Source organism: Colobus angolensis, unplaced genomic scaffold, assembly GCF_000951035.1.
Source record: "Colobus angolensis palliatus isolate OR3802 unplaced genomic scaffold, Cang.pa_1.0 Scaffold75, whole genome shotgun sequence".
Taxonomy (NCBI): domain Eukaryota; kingdom Metazoa; phylum Chordata; class Mammalia; order Primates; family Cercopithecidae; genus Colobus; species Colobus angolensis.
Genome location: NW_012121265.1, coordinates 2229256 through 2251699, shown reverse-complemented (window position 1 = coordinate 2251699; position 22444 = coordinate 2229256). Strand labels below are relative to the sequence as shown.

General features: G+C 38.7%; 1 protein-coding gene across 5 annotated transcripts in view; it reads right to left on the bottom strand.

Annotated features, from left to right (window-relative positions):
- KIAA1598 (KIAA1598 ortholog) overlaps positions 1-22444 on the bottom strand; it is a 121759-nt gene that overhangs the window by 19727 nt on the left and 79588 nt on the right. For 4 of the 5 annotated variants that reach the window (XM_011927812.1, XM_011927815.1, XM_011927814.1 and 1 more), the window contains 4 exons: positions 18168-18250; positions 12067-12176; positions 8521-8574; positions 3079-3199 (listed from right to left, as the gene is read on the bottom strand). In XM_011927812.1, coding sequence (XP_011783202.1) covers positions 3079-3199; positions 8521-8574; positions 12067-12176; positions 18168-18250 — 368 coding nt within the window. The remainder of the gene's footprint in view (positions 1-3078; positions 3200-8520; positions 8575-12066; positions 12177-18167; positions 18251-22444) is intronic. The other variant, XM_011927816.1, reaches the window with a different exon arrangement.

Sequence of the window (22444 nt, the reverse complement as noted above, 5' to 3'; positions counted from 1 at the left end):
TTTCCGGCTGGGCGTGGTGGCTCATGCTGCAATCCCAGCACTTTGGGAGGCTGAGGCAGGCAGATCGCCTGAGGTCAGGAGTCAGAGACCAACCTGGCCAACATGGTGAAACTCTGTCTCTACTAAAAATACAAAAATCAGCTGGGTGTGATGGTGGGCGCCTATAATCCCAGCTACATGGGAGGCTGAGGCAAAAGTATCGCTTGAACTCGGGAGGCAGAGGTTACAGTGAGCCGAGATCACGCCACTGCACTCCAGCCTGGGTGACAGAGAGAGACTTCATCTCAGAGGGGGAAAAAAAAAAAGGCCTTTTCCTCCCAGCTATGTCAAGCCTCATGTTGCATGGAGCTGTGGCAGTTAAGAGAGAATGGCAGAACACAAAGATCAATTAATATTAGAGTTCCTGAAAATATAAATACGAAGTTGAACTCAAGATTTGCTTCTGATCAGCTCTATTCTGCCCTTGGATAAGCGTTGACTACAACACTAGGTAGCTTTAAACAATCTGTCCTTGTAAGAAAGATCTGCTTCTGAATATACCAACACATTTTCTGCAAAAAGGAAGGAGAGTAGTGAGCTAAGCTACAGCTCTTATATTTTTCTTGTGTACAAAGAGATATTTTAAAAAATGTACACTGTTTAAGATTATTATTACTGTATCCTGTTTAAGCCGCCCAATGTTCTCCAAGAGGCACTTGCCGCTCTTTGAAATATTAGTTTGGTAGGCCACAAGGCTGTAAAATAAGGGAGCATCAGTTAGATGCATAAGAAAAATCCTAAGGAAAAGGGTACAACATCCTTTGTCCCTGGGGAAGATAACCATTAACCTGAGATCTTAGCTCTGCAAACTCTCAGGCTGTCTCTCTTCTGATGTTTCCTTTCTCTACTGGTGACCTCACATTTACTCTCCCATAAGCCTTTGTGGGCAGAAGAAAACCACCCCAGAGATTCAAGTACCTGAGACACCAACCTATCCAACTCCTCACCTCTGTTACCTGACTCCCCCCATGCAGCTCTGCGGCTTTACTTTCTTCCTTAGGTTCCCCCCTGGAATTTTCACTTTGTCGCTCCACAGCCTTTGTAAAAATACTCACATGGTAAAAGCCACCTCTAGTTTGATAATAGAAAAAAATGTTTTTACCACCTAAAAAATGGTATGATTTCTTTTTAGATGATAAGAGTTTGTTAGTTTGTTTCCTTCCTTTTTTTTCTTTTGCTTTAGCTATTAGGAAGCTCAAAGGAAATTTCTACTCAATTACAAGTCACTCTCTTAGCATGTATTTGCTCTCTACCTCACCAATGAGTTCTCATTTTTCTATTCATTTATTAATGGTTCTACTGAATATGTATTTTCTATTCTAACTGCCCTAAAATAATACAAATATTTGTATATTGGTGGAATATAATACGTAAAATGAAAGATTCCCACCATGTACACGAAATGTGTTCCTTTCTGTACTCTGAAATATTCAAATTTCCGTATTAACTAAAATAAAAACCTTTGCTCACTTCTTCCATTGAAAACTAACTCTGAAATGTGAGTGTTGCACATTTTGACCACATTTGTGAGTGAAGTAAGAATGTTTCTGGAGGAACAAAAAAGCCAGTGGCAAAACACAAAATGTGAATGACAGAGCACTAAAATGGCACATCCACAAAGTCCTTAAAAATAGCAGTGTTTACATGAGCACTTTAAGGCTGAAATGATGAAAAGGATGACTCAAGCACTGATTAAGTCACAAAATGAATAATGATTATATGTTACGTGGAGGCTGCATAATGCTCGCAAAGCCATCCTAAGAAAAAAAATGCTGTGGCACCCCCTTAATTTTCCTGAGGTAGTTGTTTTGGGGGGCACACTAGGGGGGAGAATCTTTGTAAGATTTTAATAATAGAACCTCCAAACCAACCTAAAAACTGAATGGTTGATTTTTTTTTTTAAAGAAGAAAACAAAAGTTTCCTCTTTTTATAACAGAAGTTTGGTTGGTATTAAGCCACTCTGGATTCGAGGAATCAATTTACTCAATTGTCTGAGTAAATCTCTCTCTGAACATTAGAACTTGATGTTCAAAAACCCATCTTTAATATTCTAGCTACTTAAATTTAGTCAATGTGACTCAGTATTTTCCAGATTTAAACTGTTATGATAGACTACTTGAAGCTGACTGAACTCAATCTAGAAGCCTCAGCCCATTAGCCATGGTTGCTGATTAATTTTACTTTAAGGTAGTTTTTTGAAGTCGGCCTCCTACCTGGCCACAAGGGGAAGTCTCATAAAGGTTTCCATTAATTCCCATGACTGAGCTGATGAAACCACTGAAGACAAGCACAGTTCTAGAAATATTTTGAGGCCTAATACAGACCTCATGTCACACAAATACAAACTGTGAGCTCGAGATTTGCTCAGATGGTAGGTACATTATAGTCGGTGACAGAGCTGGAATTTCCCAGTCACTCAGTTCACAAGTAGGCACATTAAGCTAAAGGGATACAAAAAGTAAGGATGATTTTCTTGCATTTGTAACTGATGTGTAATTTCTACTGCAACTACTAATTATTGTGTGCTTATTTCATGCCATGCACATTGCTAAGCATTTTTCACGTATTGACTTAATCTTTAGAATAATCCTGTGAAGCAGTGTTTTTATTATTCTCATTTTATAGATGAAGAAACTGAGGCACAAAGAGGTTGAGTAATTTGCTTAAGGGCAACCAGCTAGTATACAAGAGAACTAGGACTCAAACTTGGGTGGTCTGGCTCCAGAGCCCGTATTTGACGCTATATTGTTGCCAAAACTCTTCCGGAATGTCTTTACACAAAGGCATCTTGCATTAAACAAAGCAGATCTATAAATGCCTGGTTACCTACACATAAATAAACATATCAATAAGTAAAAATATCTAAGAGTTCTTATGAGATATCCATAAATATCTTTACCCATCCCATACTTCTCACTCACATTAAAAATAAATATTTTAATAATAATTTTTAAAAGCTTGTTTCATGTTAAAAGAGACTTAAAAGAAGATGTTTCAGAGATGAAGAGAAGAACTGTGGAGAATTCAAACCGGCTTACTACTGCTATCTGCTTCTGCTGTCACCTTTCTGCGACGCAAAATCCTTTCTAACTCAGTTTCACTGTTTTCAGGGTCAAGGGATTTTAAGCTTCTTGAACTAGTGGATTTGTTAAGTGTCCCCTAAAGTGAAAACAAAACAAAAACAAAAAGGTTAATGTCTTAATACAATATACAAAAGAATATAAAAATCAAACCATGAAAACATTACCAGAATTTGAATGGAATTATGAAACAAAATGAATTTGCTATATATTAATATTTTTTAAATGTGCACATTTTCAACAAGACAGAGTGTTGGATCATTTAAGAAGATGCTACTGATGGTGTAAATGCTAGCTTTTGCTTCAGAAGAACAGTACAAGAACACTTCTGGAAGAGCTGACTGTATGAAATTCATCAGTGGGAAGGTACCTGCATATCGACGATTAAGACTGATGTGTGTTGACTGGGTGGAGAAGAGAATTGACATATTAAACTCACCTTAGAAGGATATCTTTATATGGCAGCCACAAGCTACTAAACTGAAATCACAGCGGCACTGAAAAATGTGTGACTGATCCTTCAGAGGGTGACCCTGGCTGCACACCTGATGTCCGTGGCGTCGTAGCTGTCAAAGGAGGCACATAATGCTCTCCAGGGGCTGACCCAAAGAAGGGCTGCACTGAGCATATCTTGACTTCAGTATGAAAGGAAAGTTATAATCATACAGAGAGGCAAAAGGGTCGGCATCTTAACTCCACATTCCTAACACAGGGGACAGTTAATGTATTATTCAGGGCCCAGAAGACACTGAAGGAAACAAGAGATGCTATAAATCTGTACTCCTGCTGAAACTGATACTGGCTTTCAAGAAGACAGAGAAAGATCCATGTTTCCCTGCTCTGGCTCCTCCGAGAAGTATGTTACAGAGTGAGAGCTATGGTTTTCCATCTCCATTACTAGTCAAGTGTCTGTACAGAACACTGGGGGACATATTTCTCAGTGATATATAAGGATTTAATACATCAACAAGTCTTTCATAAGAGATGCCCATTATTTCTTTGAAATGGTCCTTCTCAACTGTGCCACATACTTGGGAGGCAGCGGAGGGAGAGGAAGGCAGGAGAACCATAATCTTTTGATCAGAGGAAATAAGAACCTCAAGTCTGGTGTAACTTGCCAGACTTCATGCCAGAGCCAAAAGGCAGCTTTTGTCCACCAAGGCTAAAAACCTTCCCAGCCTCTGTAATGTCTGAACTCACTAGACTTGCCTTAATCCTGCTCCCTCCCTGCCTGCCAACTACCTGAAGGATTCTAAGAATTCTAGTGGCTAAAAATGATAACCCTTGTTTCTTCTTTAGCCTATAAAACAAAAACAAAAACAAACAACAAAAAAAAAGGTGCTTATAAAATCAAATGGTTACAAATCTAACAGAGGTTATGTTATTTTGTTTAGGGAAGTTTTTCCCTAACTGTTTAAAATTATAGAAAAGTAACCTGTTGTCAGGGAAGAAACTGACATAACAAGATTAGGAGTTTTTTTTTTTTTTTTTTTTTTTGAGACGGAGTCTCGCTCTGTCACCCAGGCTGGAGTGCAGTGGCCAGATCTCAGCTCACTGCAAGCTCCGCCTCCCGGGTTTACGCCATTCTCCTGCCTCAGCCTCCCAAGTAGCTGGGACTACAGGTGCCCGCCACCTCACCCGGCTAGTTTTTTGTATTTTTTAGTAGAGACGGGGTTTCACCATGTTAGCCAGGATGGTCTCAATCTCCTGACCTCGTGATCTGCCTGTCTCGGCCTCCCAAAGTGCTGGGATTACAGGCTCGAGCCACCACGCCTGGCCAGATTAGCAGATTATATTATTTTGCTGTCAGCTGCCTAATCAACTGGTTTGCAAAAGACTTAAATAAGGCTCATATTTTAATCAGCATACAAATTTTTTTCCTAGAAGTATCTCTTTTTGCTTTTCATTTATTGTGAAAATTCATTAAATATATTAAAAAGGTCTATCACATCACATGTAACACTTTAATGGCTTATTTTATCATTAAAATCTGGTTTCTTTAACATTGCTGATATGCTTCTATGTGTAGAAGAATCACACTGTGAGGTATGACTGATACTGACAAGATACAGAAAATAGAACCATAGCCACTTTACATTTGAAAAAAGTACTACAACAACTATTCCCATATCATTTGTATTGATAATTTTTTAAAACTTACCATCTCTATCATTTGTAAACAGATACTTGAAAAACATAAGGTCATCACTACTAAAATAAGTTATAAAACTACTACATTGTTTCAATAGCAACGACACTGTGTAATTTTTCTCAATGGCTTGATTTAATTCAAGGAAAACTTATGTGTGTGTTCGTATATACATACATACCTTTCAAGGATATCTTTTATTGATGAATGTACCTTTCACAATATTTTCTAGCTTTTTATTTGGATAATGGCATTATTTCCTCAAATTCTTGACTTTAGTAAGCTACTCTCTCATCATACCTGATTACTGAAGGAATCCATTTTCCACGTTCTAACCCTTGAATCCCCAACTTCTTTCTCCATTTACTGATAGATGTGGTGGCTTCAGCTAATATATGAGTAAACTTTCAATACAAGGGCAGTTGTGGAGGAAAGACAGGTTTCTGCATGACTCTCAACTGAAATGATGAAGAGCTCAGCTAATAAAATACCAAGACTATTTTAGTTATCTCTTTAAATTAGAAACATAAAATTTGAGAATCAGAAATTAACTGAGAAACTGTGGTACATATAATTCCTTCACTTTATAGAAAACAGAATTCAAACTCAGGGAGCCTCAGGGTCTGGGGACAGGTCCCACAATAAGTCATTGATAGGGCTGGATCTAGCACTTAGATTTCCCAAGTCCGAAACCAATACTCTTTTTCTGCTTCAAACCACTGTGATCATTTAACAATCTTAGGCCCTACGCTAGTCAAATGTTCATAATACTGACTAATCTAATTGTCAGGCAAAATTAACTATTCAAAAACTCTGGGTATCCTGGAAAACTGAAGATGTCTGAAAAAGACCCATAATATAATTTTTTAAAAGTTGATTTAAGTTCTTTGATTTACAGCCAAATGAAATTGAGAAGAGAATTTTGATTTGTATCAATCTATTCTTCAGAAATCACCACTGTCACTTAGAGTGGCTTTTCAAGTAACTGGGGTGACTCAAAAGGTTTCATTTCCTAAACCTCAAAACCTTTTGTGACTATGAGAAATGGACTATACATATTTTTATCTACAAAATACCCAGCTTTAAAACTTAGTGGAAGTAGGTTTGGAAAAAAGAGGTCAGTCAATACTGGGACATTAAAAACTGGCTTGAAAATTGTTCAACTCAGAAAATAGAATAGGGCTTTGAAACTCCCCCAAACCAGAGACTTGTTTTCTACCTGTGGGCTAACTTAGCAGAAGGCCAAATCACTAAGTCTTACAAGTTGGGTCACATTCCATTTCATCAAAACATAACCCACACTGAGCTTCTCTCCGGTTCTGTTCCACAACAGAACCAAACACAGTGTTTCTTGGTTTCTTGACAACCCCTGGTACCAGTGCTTGTTTTTCAGTACACAAAACACAGGCTTTTCATGTTCGTCTTAATTGTTTCTTACATGCCTTGATTGTGAGGTTGGTACCATGTGTTTTACAGGGTACTAACTTCAATAATCGAACTAGTCTGAACTGCAGCAACAAGCACCACTAAAGACCCAAACGTCCGGCAGGTTGAGCTAGGAGCTTTCTTTTTCTCTTTTTTATAAGAATGTGTGTGGTTTATAGGCTCCAGGTGACAGGGAATTACAAATAGTCCATCCTCCCTCAAAGAAACTTCTATGGGGGAAGAGGAGAACTGCCACTTGGCAAAGAGTAGGGGAGAGAATCATGAGTTCTACTTTTTAAAAAACTTAAGGTAAAGAAATAATATGGTCATAGTAGTAACTCCTGGTGATACATTAATGCCAGGTAAGGTGGTGAGATCTAAAGACAGATCCAAGGCAAGAAGGATGGGGGCAATTTGCATTAAAAAAGATGTCTTAAACTTTTTATAATTTATAAATTATTTCACGAATTTCTCTCCTTGAAGTGGCACAAAATTATGGTGAATAAGGTTATTTAAGAGTAATGCTGTAATTCAGTAAACTTGCTACCATCCAGCATTCTCAGAGAATGGGATATCTTGGCTAATCAAATATTATCATATGTACCTATAGAAACGTCTGATTTTCAAAATTAACCTAATTTTTAAAAAGTCAAACTCAGTATAGTCTACTCTTTCACTGTTGACCAGAACTGTGCCCCAGGGGACATCTTTATGAATATGAATTAGCATTATAACACAAACGTAACAAAAGAGACTGTCATAGGGAGTTCTCCTTAATAGAACACTGAATAACAGACTTTTCTGATCAAAGAATCCATTAGATAATCACCACATGCTTTTTCAATGGCTTTAATACATTATTCTGTAGGTAGGCCACCACTGTTAGCCAGTGATACACCTCTCTTCAGTGCTAATCCCACTCACTTAAAACTAAAGCAAACTAATTAAGCCATTCTGGGTTAAGTCTACTGTTTAAAGACATGCTTGATGAAAATAATCTTGTTTACCACAATTATGTGGATGTCTACATGCAATGCATAATTAGCACAGCAACAACAAACATGCGAGTATTCAGTCCTGTACCTCCGCCCCCATGTTTGTTGACTTACTGTGCATAATAACTGGGATTGGGACTGTAACAGGATCTCAGAATAGAGCTCTTAGTATCTGAAACATTTTCTAAGTGAGGCATCTGTCTCTGACAGCAACTGCTGGAGAGTGCTGTAGCCGCTGATTCCACTGGCAAAAGCTCACAGTTTGAAAAGCAAAAATATGACTAGAAAGGGACACAAAGCATGCTCTCCAACCGTCAGAAAATAAAATTAGTAACATAAAAAGGGCCTCTTATTTTATTCCTCAATTTATCATCAAATAATTGTTTCGACTGTGAGGAAAGGCAGACTATGACCCTGTTACGAAGATATTTGGGGAGGCGCTTAGCTTCACATTTAGGATTCCCCTTTTAGGCTTCAAAGTAAAGCATTATTCATCTATTGTATTTCTGTTTTTCATCAACATGTACGGATCCTTACATATGGCCAGACACTTCATCTTCAAGCTGTGATGCCAGGATTGGAGGGCAAGAACAGGAAACCATGACTTTGGTGAAAGTGTAACCACTCTTTCAGAATAAAAACAGCATAGTGTTATTTGATACATTATTAACATATGTGATAGAGCAGTCTGTAAGCACAAACTGACCAAAGATGAGGCTAATTGTAAATGGGAATAAAACACACCACAAACAACTCACCAAACAACAGATTTTAAAATACTCTCCTTTCATTTCCCCATTAGCTAAACAATAAACCGAAATCTATTCTTACCAGTATTCCTTTTAGTTCATCCACTGCACTTTCACAGCCTTTAGAAGATTCTGGCTATAATTTTAAAAAGAAAGAAAAATTACTGAGTAATTCAGTTTTAAGATACTAAACAATGATTTTTACATGGCAAAGTATTAGTAGCCTTATATTGGTAATATATATGACTATGTATATTTTTAAATTAGGTCTATGTCTTAAGGTTAGGAAAAAATACTAGCCATGTTAGTGCTCTCAAGTAGCAGTTAAACAAAAAAGAAGTTATATTCAAAGCAAAAGGAGACAAGCTACCCTCTTCTAAATACCATATTGTTACCTCTTGATTATTATCATAGAGAAGATTTGGTAAACATCAGATTTCAAAGGTCTGATTCCAAATTATTCAGAGCTTCTTACAGTAAACTGTTCTCCACCTGCATTGCTGGACTCTGCCAGCAAGCAGGGACTAGGAAGAAGGCAGTACAGAGCAGAAGCAAGCCACAGGGCAGAAAACCTCTCTCAGCTCCACAAGCTATGGGAGGAGGTCAGCTTACAGGGGCCTGACATGTAAGAATTTCACAAGAGGACAGAGTCCAGAGAGCAGGGAGCAGCAAAGAACCTGGCTACAGGAGAAAGTTAGCAAGGCTGGCTGCCAGAGCAGCCACAGACCTCAGAGGAGGTATAGTCCAATCCCTCATCTTGGAGGGAAAGTCAGGCTTGAGCAAGGTAGTATTTGAGTTAGGTGTCTTGATTACAAGCTCAGCTCTCTTCTGGCCATACCATGGACAAAACAATTTGAAGTAAAATTCTGGGTATGATTTGCCTGCTCCACAATACCTAACGATCTCTGCAGATCACTCAACTAATTTAATGGAGGGAAAATTTAGCATGAGAACCTCATGAAAAGTAAGCTCAGGAAAGACTTCTGATCTCCCTCGTACCACTTCCTTTCACGAAGGATAGAGATGAAGGGGAAACTTGCCAGACATAGTGAAAAGAACCCCTTGAGCCTCTTATTCCTGGAGAAGAGGTAAGGTTATATTCTCTCTCATCAAAAAATGAGAGTGAATCAACAGCAACCTATAATCCTTTCCTCTCAAAAACAGAATTTAAAAACAAGATCCTACTTCAAATTTTAAAAACAGAGAAGTAAGAGAGAGAGAGGTTTGCTGCTCATGTACAAAGCTAAGGCATTCAGCTCTCACAGCGCAGATTTTCTGTGAAATACACATGCCCTTAGTGCCAGTCAATAAGCACTAAGATACTAATTTCAACCACACTGGCACCAACACCACCACCAAAGGAATTTAGAAAATAAGCGGTTAAATTAATATTCTCAAGGCAGGCTTGACTTCTGCAGGTCAACCCTTCAGGTGATAAGCTGTGACGTTCAAACAAATGCCCTGCCTTTAGGCATACCCGAAAGTGCTGCCATGCCACTCAGGCTGTCCTCTGACTGTGCAAGCCTTTTGAACCCTGGACCACAAAATGTCACCATCTGTGACATTTCAGGAAAGCCCTGATGGTACTAGGGGAAGACGTCTGTCCTCAAGCATGCAGCGACCATTTGTTTTAAAGGTTATTGACCAGGTCATTCAGCACTCTATTTGCACAGTTTAAGATTACCAGCAAGAAAACCCAGTCGTCCACTGATCCTTGCTCAGTTGCTTCCCAGATTTTGAATTGACATTAAATAATGTGTAACTGCAGGAAGAGTCATGGGAAGAAAGAAAAAGCACAAAGTGATATTCTGAAAATGAAAGTATGTATGGAACATTGCTTATGATTTAAGAAGTTTTCAATCTTTTTCTTTTGAAACTAATTTTGCTTCTTTATGGCATTGCGTTTTTCTCTAGTAATAGTTTGGTTTTGCTTATTCTTTCCATAATTAGTGGTGATGTGAAAGTCATAAAAACGGATTCTTTTTCAAAGGTGGCACTCAGACCTTGCATTTTAAGTTATTTTCACACTTTATTCCATTTGATCTTGACAACAACCCCATGTGTCAGATAAGACAGGTGCTGTCCCCATCTTGAAGAGAAGAAGTGTGGGGAAGCTGGGTGACAGTGCCAGGGCCCAACTCCAACAGCTCTGCTCTTCACTCTCTTGCCAGACACCAGCACTGGGCCAGCTGTGCCAGATCATTCTACACACTCAGCTTCTCCTCCAGTTTTACATTTCATCCTTTACTTAGAAAACTGCTTTCAGATCACTGGCACAAGACTGAACTATTTTACTTGGTTGGCTGAAGCTTCTGTTTCCTTAGATGTAAATTTACTCTTGGAGTTGAGTATTCTTTCCCTCTTTCCAATCCTTTCCCACGTACAGCCCACACTATAGCCCCTCTCGCCTTACATGGCTATTTTGTCTGCCTGTGACAAAGTGACAACCTAGAAAACCCATCAGAGGCCGGGCGCGGTGGCTCACGCCTGTAATCCCAACACTTTGGGAGGCCAAGGCGGACAGATCACAAGGTCAAGAGATCGAGACCATCCTGGCCAACATGGTGAAACCCCGTCTCTACTAAAAATACAAAAATTAGCTGGGCTTGGTGGCGGGCGCCTGTAGTCCCAGCTACTTGTGAGGCGGCAGCAGAAGAATCGCTTGAACACGGGAGGCAGACGTTGCAGTGAGCCGAGATTGCGCCACTGCACTCTAGCCTGGTGACAGAGTGAGACTCCGTCTAAAAGAAAAAAGAAAGAAAGAAAAAAAGACAAAACCCTCAGAATGTGTACTGAACAGTCATAACACTGGGGGACGTTCATGCAGTTGAGGCAGGGCACCCTTGAGAGGGAGAAATAACCAAACCATAAAGGTTAGTGAAGAAGGGGAAGGAAGAAGGGGAAGTGGAAGAAGAGAAAGAACTGGTCAGTTCATACCTAATTAGAGAGGAGAAAGAATATTTTTCAAGAACAATGTTTAAAACTATTATTGGGCTTATTTAAATGTAACAGATATACAGAGATCATGAAAGGGACTCTTAAGCCCCTTCACAGATCCTGGAGCACTCGCTGTGGTCTAGTTTAGAAGAGTTTTTCTCCTTGAAGTGACTTGGAAAACATTTGTGAAATTAATAAAAAACAATCATATAAGTCTATTTTCCCCAAAGTTGTCCTAGTTTTCTGCTGTTATTATTATGTGATTTCGTCCACTATAATAGAAGCCTCAGAAAGGCGAGGGTTTTTGCCTATTTTGTTCACTACTTTATCCCCCGTGCCTAAAACAGTATCTGGCGCATAGTAGATAATCAGTAGAATCACACAAAAGAATCAGGAATCAAAAGAAAGGATGTGATAATTGTTATTTGTTTGGTGTAACAGTTCATATCACTGTCTCTTGTAATGAGACGACAGCACCCCCAAAATAACATAGCTTCCATTTTATACTGATTTAGGTTCACCATGGATCCTCCTGAAACATGCTTATGTGAAAGTAAAAGTTTTTGTGACACATTAGCTTTATCCTAAGATTTGACAGTGAGTTCTGATGCAGTTTTCATCAAATTTCAAATTTGTACATTTAAAAAAGGAAATATCAAGCAGGGAAAAAAAGCATTTAGTTACTCCATACCTTTGTCTTCGGTCTGACTGTCTGATTAACGGGTCTAAGATGAACTCCCTTTTTAATTCTATCCATCATCTCTTCAACTGCTTGCCTCTTTAGATCTGTGACTTCTTCAGCTGTTCAAAGAACACATACATAAATCCTCTTATGTTACAAGAAAACACCTACTTCCTATTTTTTGGTCACTTGGAAAAATTACACTATGTGATTAATCACAGTCATTTTTCATTCACAGTTGCAAAACACTAAAAATTTACTAAGGTTAATAGCTATCAGGTAGCAACATTTAAAGGAAAAATTTTTACAGAAAAAAATCTGATCAGAAAAATAAGAATTATAAAAATCTGTAGCCTGGATCCAAGTCAATATTGTCTTGCCTCTGTCAACAAAGTAGACTTTGTTCATTTGTCAACATTTTTCCAGGTCTTTAAAATCCCAACTTTGTGCCTAATCCCAAATAATCTTTGTCTCAAAGATGTTTTTACAACTTACTGTACATCCTATGTCAAAGAAATCAGCCCCCCCCAAAAAAAACAACTACCAGAAATCCATTAGGGGAAAAAAAGATGAAATAGATGTTTTTCTTGTCGGAATAAGTCTATAGTCAAAAGACAAACAGCAAGTAAATAAAATCTATTTTTAAATTGCCATCTTTTGTTTAGGAATCATATGGAAAGGAAACATTTATGCAAACCTTTCTCAAGTCTTTTTAAATTGTCACTGTTAAAAGAAAACACACATGTAGCAATAATTGCAATTAAGTAATTACATTTGATTTTTAAATTCAACTATCTATTGTTTAAACTTGCCACTACTTTGCTGCAAAAAAAAAAATACATAAATAAAAAGAGGTGGAGATGTGTATCAATTGGATGAATGTAACTGAGGTGAACTTAAACCTGTTGATCAGAAAAGTGAAATGTCTCTCTTGTAGAATAGCTTGAGCAAAATCACAGAACCATTTCAGAACATTTATCACCATTAATGCAGTTCTAGGTCTTGTGTTTACCTCCATCTAGCTCACTGCAGCCTACATATTTGAGTTTATCTCATAGGGACCTTCCAATTATCGTCTTTAATAGACTCTACACTGCCTGGCAATATGGTGGGCAGTCAACAAGCCTCTACTGACTATTGGCTTCTGAAGTTTCTGCTTTAAATGGCTACTAATGTCTTTACGATTTGAGTAGAAATGACTAAACCCCAAAGGCTGGCTTCTAAATGCAGGCAATCACTACTGCATCCCCAAGCTAATTAGCTCCAGTAGCAGGCTTTGCAATAAGGAGGCCTTATTATGGCTTCTTTTTCTGCTACAAAGCCAGACTCCATTTCAACCCTGGGTAGCCATTCCTCTTGTGTAAGTGCCTAGGGGAGCAACTAAGAGAGACCAGAAGTTTCCGTTATCCTCATCTCTACAAGTCCACAAAGAGGGATCACTGCCATATTCACTCTGTATAACCTAGATTTTCTGATACCGTCCTAACTTCAAAGAGAATTGTCAACCTCAGAAGCCACTGAAATGCTGAGAATTAAAGTCTCTCAACATCTAAACAACAGTTTTCAGATATAGAAGTCGAAACAAGTATCTTTTGCCAAGCAACATGGGAAATATGATCACCAAAGTTAGAGCTCATCTACCAGTAAATGAAAGATGACTAAAACTGTGGGTTGATCAATCATGTGCCCTTAAGCAGCATTTTCTTGGGCAGCTTCTTCTGATGGTTCACAAACATCAACAAAGGAATAGATAAGTAAATTATGAAGGGTAGAAATTCATTCATTAATTCAATCATTCATTCCTTCATTCACTCACTCACTCACTCACTCAATATCTGCATATGTGTTGTGAACTACACAGTGCTTTTGCCGACCCTATTCAAAACCCAGGGAGATAAAACCCAGATCTGCCATCCAAGCATCTGGTATGGGTGTGGGATTTATTCCTGAGAATCTAGAAAATACTTTTTTTTTTTTTTTTGAGATGGAGTCTTGCTCTGTTGCCCAGAGCGGGAGTGCAATGGCACCATCTTGGCTCACTGCAACCTCCAACTCCCAGGTTCACGCAATTCTCCTGCCTCAGCCTCTCCAGTAGCTGGGATTACAGGCGCGTGCCACTACGCCCAGCTAATTTTTGTATTTTTAGTAGAGATGGGGTTTCACCATAGAAAATACATTTTTAAAACATTTGATTTTTCAGAAAGTCTGCCATTTTGAGTCTAGGAAGAGCTGCATGGTAATAGGAACACCGCCTACAAACAGATTAGCACTCTGTAAGGAATGACTGAAACCCAATTAAATGCACCATACAAAAACTAATTAAGGCAGACAGATGGAGAATTATGGCCAACACCATTCAAATCTGCTACAGCATCTAACATAGCAGGAATTTAAAGTAGTTTCTTATATTTGCTTGCCAGAATCATAGTGATAATTCAGAGACGTGCCACTATCTGTATTGTGTACAGATTATAAACCAGGCTTTAATTTCTCAGTCTTTTTCAAATGTAAAGGCCGAATTGCTTTTAAGGAAAAGAAATCATTCTTATCAGATTCCCTACTCAAGCGCAATACAAGAGCAATGCGAGGTTAGCCACACAAGCTTTCTCTCTTGCCGACCCTGTTTTTGAACTAGCAAAAAGCAATCTATATGAACTTCTAAACTATTAAGCAGTTCTAATAAATCTGCAAGAATCACCTACAGAGAGCTCATGGTATGTTTTGTAATTCTTTCTGCAATCACACAGTTGGTAATTGTCTCACAAAAGCATGTAATCAAGGGGACAATAGAAATATGCAGGATACTGGAGATTAAAGAAAAGGGACAAATGAAGACAACAGGTCTAATGTTATTGAACTGCCACAGGAAAATAAAATCAAATGCTCTTTGAGTTAGTGCTTCAAGGTCAGTCTTGGATCAGAAAGCTACATGTAATTAACTGGGGCTTAAATTTTAAGATCCACTTGAAAAATAAGTTAGTTCCTTAAAAAAAAAAAAAAGACCCACAGACAAAACCATCACCTGATTACTAAATAAAACCTTCTGCTATTACCTCAAAGAAACAAAAATGAATTTCCAAATTCCACAGGATTACTATTTCACTAACTTTTTTTTTTAAGGTAATTAAAAAAAAAATCTTATGCCACCATGATCTACCAAATTTCTAAAGAATACATTATAGTTGAATTAAGTTCAAATCTGACATCAGGTCATAAAGTTAAAGAAATTTCCTTAGCTACAATAATCACAAGAACCTGTGGGATGAGGATTCCCTTTGCCCCTCCCACATGATGGCTAGTACCTTTTCCATGTTTTTCCATGGTAACATTATGAGTATTTTCTGTGATGGATACTACTCTAAACACTTTTCACATTGTGAGACTCACTAATTCTCACAACAATCCTGTGAAATAGGAAGTACTATTATCCCCATTCTACAGATTAGCAAATCAAGGCACAGCAAAGTAAGAAAATATCAACAAATTAATGACCTGAATGTATGATTAACAGTAGGCATACTTTTGAAATCCAGAACTGACCTAATAAATATATTCTTGTCAAAATCAGAGTTATTATCTCCAGAGTGTAATGATCTCTTACATTCAATTCTTAAAACTATCTATAAAATATTCTGCAGTCTTTCTTTACAATGAAGATTTTTAGAGCCATAAGTAAGGAGTAAACGTTCCCCCACTTATAAACTCTGAAAACCTCATCAACTGTAAGTTAAAAGCCATCGTAAGATGCTAACCTAAGAAAGAAAACACAGTGAATGTGAGACAAGTCATTATGTTATAAATGCAAACCCCAAAGTGTCACAGAGAATTCTAATGTTTGATGCTTGACATTAATTCATCATGCATTTAATCATTGATTTATTCACTCAACAACTATTTTTCAGTGTGACCTATTAACAAGACACTATAAATAACTGCCTTGCCAGATAGACAGAGGGTACTGCTTCAGCCACGTGTGAGTACAGTATGCATTATTCAAGGCTGCATGATTTTTAGGGTTGCTCCAGTCTAAAAATCTCAAGAGCAACTTCTATATTGGTAACTCTACTTAGAATCCCAAAATAGCAATCCGGTAGCCCAAGGATGTGTGAGAACATACTGTCACATTTCATGAATTATAAATAAATATCATTTTTGTAAGAAAAACTGTATAGTTCCTAAAATTGGGGGTTAAGAAATTTTAGAATAATTTTTCTTTTTAATTTAAGGTGCTATCAAAGTTGACAAGTTGATGATGTGATTTACTTGGAAGGAAAATTCATTTTATTCCAATTTCCCCCCAGTCCTCTAAGATATACCAATTGTCTCCCCCGAAAAAATTGAAACAAAATTTAAATTACAGCATCAGGAAACGCTAACAGCCAGTAACCCAAGAGCAGGGCTGTCCAGCAAATCACCAAAGGCGGAACTGCTTCAGAATCCTGCAATGCCTTGTGCAATGCAGAATTTGCCTTACAGCCCCATTAATGTGCAGAGGAATAGAGTCCAAAGGATTGCAGAAGGCAGGCACAGAAAGCCAATTCTTAGAGATGAAATCAGCTTTCATTTGTAATGGTGCTGCAAGATTCCTGCTAAGAGACAAAAAACGAAATCCAAACTTCAATTCATTCAATATGCATGAAAGCAGGGGGATGCTGCCGAGAAGAGTAAACCCTCAAAGAGCTTGCAATCTGCTCAGGGGAGAGAGGTGGAAATAACTCAAACACCACAGCCAGAGTAGAGGTAGGGAGTGGGACATTAAATCCTTAAAGTAACAGAATTTAAAGCAAAATGCTGTCACAATGCATGGTAATGAGCTACTCATTACCATGTTGTTTATACTAACAAAATAGGATAAAAAGGAGGACGAAGAGTCTGGAACACAGCAGCTATCTGCCCCGAATCTGCATGGAGGCTATGGAATTAGAACAGCGGCACAGAGGACCAAGATCTGGCCCCCTTGTTTTAAGCCTTTGCTGTCACTGTGGGTGCACACCAAACTGACTCCAGTGCATCTAGCCACTTGCTGGCTCTGCTCAATGGGAGGGCCCTTCTCCCTCCAGGACCATCTAATCATTGTCCTGTATATCTCTATCTCCAATGAACCAGAGTCCTCTGAATTTTACCTCCCTAAATAGTTCCTGAATTCATGCATGTCTCTCTAGCCCTGCTGCTACCACCCTCATCTAAGCTACCATCAACATTCATCTGAATGACTGCAATAGTCTTCCCTCATCCACCCTCATCCATTTACAGTCTGTTCTCTCACTGCAGCCAGTGCGATTTTTTTTGAGGACAATTCTCATCATGTTATACCTCTGCTTAAAACTTCCACTGCTCTTAGGAGAAATTCCAGAACCTTGACCTTGACCTCCAGAATCTGGATCCTGCCTACCTATTAGACCTCCTCTCTTGGCCACCATGTTCCAGCCATATCAACTTTCTTTCAGTTTCCTAATATGCCAAGTTCCTTCCTGGACACTTTGGACCTTTGAATCCGCTGCTCCTCTATTTGAAATGGTTTTACCCTAAACACCACCCACCCAACCCACCCAGTGTTCTAAAGGCACAACTACTCAGCTTGAACATCACTTTCAGACACCAGCAGTCCACTTCCACTATCTCTTAGCACTGTGTACTCCTCCTTAATTGTATTTAAATAATTACATATTTACTTGTTTACTTCCTGCCTAGTTACACTAGAATGTAACTTCTATATCATGTATCGCCAGCACACAACAATGGAGTAGTATATTCTAAGTGTTTGACAAAGTCCCAGGTCACTTGCTACCAACTCTAAGAAGTCTTGCCCGAAATCCCTCATTTGGAATTACTCCCTCTCTCTCCAGTACACGCCAAGGCACCCTGACCTTTAATGAAAATATATTTGCCAGTATGTCTCTCATTACAGTGAGGTGTGTGTGTTTATCTCCTCTGGATAATAAACTACAGGAAGGCAATGATGGTCACTGGTTCATTCTTATAGCTGTTCAGTGCTTTATACTATAAATGTTATACAACAACATGTTTATTGTCAAATAACTTAACAAACATGTGAACTGCCCCCAAAATGTACACCATCAAGCACTTACACCAATGGAAGTGATGCTTACTTGCTTCTGGTTGAGTTGCCTTTTCTTTCTTAGCACCACTGCCACTGGGGTGGGATCGTTTCCTGATCATGGACATGAGGGATCTTTGGGAGAAAGAAAAAGATCAACAGGAGATTACTGGATACCTAGATCCTAAATAATCAGTAAAAATCTCACTCTTTGGTAGGTGCACGAATATACAACTACAATTTAAGTTGTCTACTTTCCATTTTTAATAATATTAAAGTTTTCATCACTTTACAGAAGAGAAATACGTCTCATCCTCTTCTGTATAAAACCAAACTAATTATTGGAGAAAGTACACTGCTATAATAGTAAAATAGAAAATACACTGCATTTAATAGTAAAATGCATACAGACTTAACAAAGGAAAAGAGACAAAAAATTTCAATACTCATATATATAAAATTCAGAAATAGCTATCTACGTACTATGTTAGAGGGGGAGAGAAGAATGAAAGAATTAGGGAGTGTTTCATAGTAAGAAGTGTATGTTATCAGTACCTACCTATTTGTGAACTATGGGTATAAAAATATCTGAATCCACATGATGTAGACCAAATACTTATGGATAAAATATATTTACACCACTCTCTCTGGTCCATTTAAAAACAAATCTATGTAAAATCAAATTATGATAAATTTGACTATACTAAAATTTTATAACCTTCGATATGCAGAATAAAAAGGATATATAACAAAATTCTATAGATCAATGAGAAAAAGCGCATAATACAAAATGGAAGAGAACCTTACAACTCCAAAAAAGATGTCCAAATTTCCAATACATATACAAAAGAGGTGCTTGACTTCATTAGCTGTTAGACAAACACAAACCTACGCGGGGATATCACTATACATTCAGCAAATAGGATACATGAACAAGAATTTTCATGAAGAATTTCCATAATTCCCCAGAACTGGTAATAACTCAAATGTCCATCAGCACCACAATGGATACGTACATTCTGAGACCTTCATAAAGTGAATTAGATATCAGTGAATATGAATAGACTTAAGCTACACAACGGATGAATCTTACAAAATAGTGTAGAGTAGGCTGGGAGCGGTGGCTCACACCTGTAATCCCAGTACTTTGGGAGGCCAAGGTGGGTGGATCACCTGAGGTCAGGAGTTCGAGACCAGCCTTGCCAACATGGTAACACCCTGTCTGTACTAAAAATATGAAAACATTAGCTGGGCGTGGTGGCGGGTGTCTGTAATCCCAGCTACTTGGGAAGCTGAGGCAGGAGAATCGCTTGAACCTGGGAGGCAGAGGTTGCAGTGAGCCAAGATCGCACCACTGCACTCCAGCTTGGGCAACAAGAGCGAAACTCCATCTAAAAAAAAAAAAAAATACATATATAAATAAATAAAAATAATAATGTAGACTAAAAAGAGCAAGACCACAAGGATACATGAAAATTCCAATTATATAAAGTTCAAAACCAAGCCATACAGATATTTACAGTAGTTTAGGGATACATGTTAGGCAGGAAAAGTTTTCTTCAATAATGCAAGGAAATGATCACCATAAAAGACAGCGATTAGAGAGAAAGGTGCTTATCTTTGGAAACGGATCAAAGGAAAGAATTAGGGTGCCAGTATTGCCTATTTCTTGATTTGGAGGGTGATTACACAGATGTTCACTTTAACATTATTTTAAAACTGTACATTGGCTTGTGTACATATCTGCATATATTATCATTTCCTCCCTAAAATGTTTACCAAAACATGAGTGAATCAATAATTTTTGAATTCCTTCAGCTGCATCATAAATGAACTCAGTGTGGTGAACTGTATTTGCAAAACAGTCCAGCAATAGAAAACAAATACTTGGAGGATAAGAAAGGCATAATGTTGCCCTTAGGAAAAGGGGCAAATGGATACACAGAGTAACACTTGTTCAGAAGATATCACCACCCAAGGCTTCTTTTTTATCCTTTTTTTTTTTTTTTTTTTTGCCTGAGACAGGGTCTCACTCTGTTGTCCATGCTGGAGTGCAAGGGCACGATCACCACTCATTGCAGCTCTGATCTCCTGCGCTCAAGTGATCTTCCTGCCTCAGCCTTTGGAGTAGCTGGGACTACAGGTACACCATCACTCCTGGTTAATGTTTTTTAATTTTTTGGAGGGGTCTCACCACGTTGCCTAGGCTGGTCCTGAACTCCTGGCCTCAAGCAATCTTCCTGCCTTGGCCTCCCAAAAGGCTGGGATTACAGACGTGAGTCATTGTGCCCAGCCTCCAGTTTCTTAATCATTATAATTTCTAGCTTTTTTAACTTTTCACTTCTACGTTTGCTTATATTATTAATCCCCTTCCTAATTGCCTTTTCTTAAAATTCCCAGACTCACTGGATAATCTCCCGTAAAGCACAGTAGAAAGAAAAAAACACATCCTGCTCTATCTAGCTTGGGAACCAATCACGGAGCTTCTGACTTTGTCTAGTTTCTCTTCTTTGGGCTTGCAATGGCCAAATGGAATTAAATTATTTTCACAAAAGTTAGAAACTCTAATTTACATAGAACTTTGAAATAAGTACATTTTATTCTAGAAGTGATAAAGAATGAAATAAACTTTACTTGCTCAATTTGCCATTCTGTCAGCTGAATCTACTTGTTACCACTCCATGGTGGGCTGGGTGTGAGGAGGGTTCTCACTAATCAGATGTCTCACCTTACCCTCGCACCACACTCTGCACTGACTTCGCCTCTGGTTCTACGAGGAAATTTTGCAAGTGTACATTATTGTACATAAAGATGATGAAGCAGGAATTTATTTTTACTGCTCAGAGTACTTATATATATATTTACACGTGTGAAGAATAATACCTGTTTATTAGCATAAACCACCTAGATGACAGGAAGCGTTAGCGTAAAGGATTCTGAGTTAAAGCATAAGCTGTAGACATACAGTGCTCAGAGGAAAATCATTGCAATATTAAAACCAACAGTCAAGATGGGACTCACACTACGGGGAAGGCAGGACTCACAGGCCAGAGGAGATTAGGTCAAGACATCTGGGACCCATACTCAAACCTCTGGCCATCACTGCCCCATTTCACTGTCCTTTCAATTGAATGAATAAAAGTTCAGGCACGTGTCGTCCCAAGATGGAACATTTCAGTGGAGAATTTTCACCCTAGTTTTTTTTTTTATTTTTTTTTTTTGAGACAGAGTCTTGCTCTGTCGCCCAGGCTGGAGTGCAATGGTGTGATCTTGGCTCACGGCAAACTCTGCCACCCAGATTCCTGCCATTCTCCTGCCTCAGCCTCCCAAGTAGCTGGGACTACAGGTGCCTGCCACCATGCCCGGCTAATTTTTTGAATTTTTAGTAGAGACGGGGTTTCACCGTGTTAGCCAGGATGGTCCTGATCTCCTGACCCCATGATCTGTCCGTGTCGGCCTCCCAAAGTGCTGGGATTACAGGCGTGAGCCACCGTGCCCAACCTTCACCTGTTAGTTTTTCAAGTGTCCGTCATGGCCACTGTAATAGTTATTTTGTGTGTCAACTTGACTGGGCCACGGGGTGCCAGAGATACTTGGTTAAACATGATTCTGGTGTTTCCATGAGGATGTTGTGGATGACATTAACATTTCAATCAGTAGACTGAGTAAAGCAGATGGTTCTCCCTGAGGTAGGTGGCCCTCAGCCAATCATTTGAAGGCCTAATTAGAACAACAAGGCTGATCCTCCCTCAACTAACAGGGACTTCTTCCTGTCTGACTGCCTTCAAACTGGGTTATTGGCTTTTTCTTGCTTTCGAACTTGAACTAACACACTGCCACTTCCTGGGTCTGGAGCCTGTCAAACTTTGGAATAAAACTACACCATAGGTTCTCCCAGTTCTCAGGCCCCTAGACTCAGCCTGGAACCACCCCACTGATTCTTTTGGGTGTCCAGCTTGCCAACTCACCCTACAGATCTTAGGGCTTGACAGCCTCCATAATCACATGAGCCAATTTCTTATAATAAATCTGTATTTATATCTGCCTATATCTGTATCTACAGATATACATGTTCTGTTTCTCTAAAAAAAAAACACTTAATAGCCTCAACCCTCTCCCCATGAACTATATCTGCATAAAACCTGTCCTACTTTTACTGCCACTGGGACAAAATGACCAAGATTTGCCTTCTTCCTCTTTCTTCTACCTATTCTTGGAGTCAAATGAGAGGGAAGAGAAGGGAAAAGCAGTAAGGCCACTTAAAGAAGCCACAGGCCCCAGTCTTTTTTTTTTCTTCCCGCTTTCATTTCTTTTTTTTTTTTTTTTTTT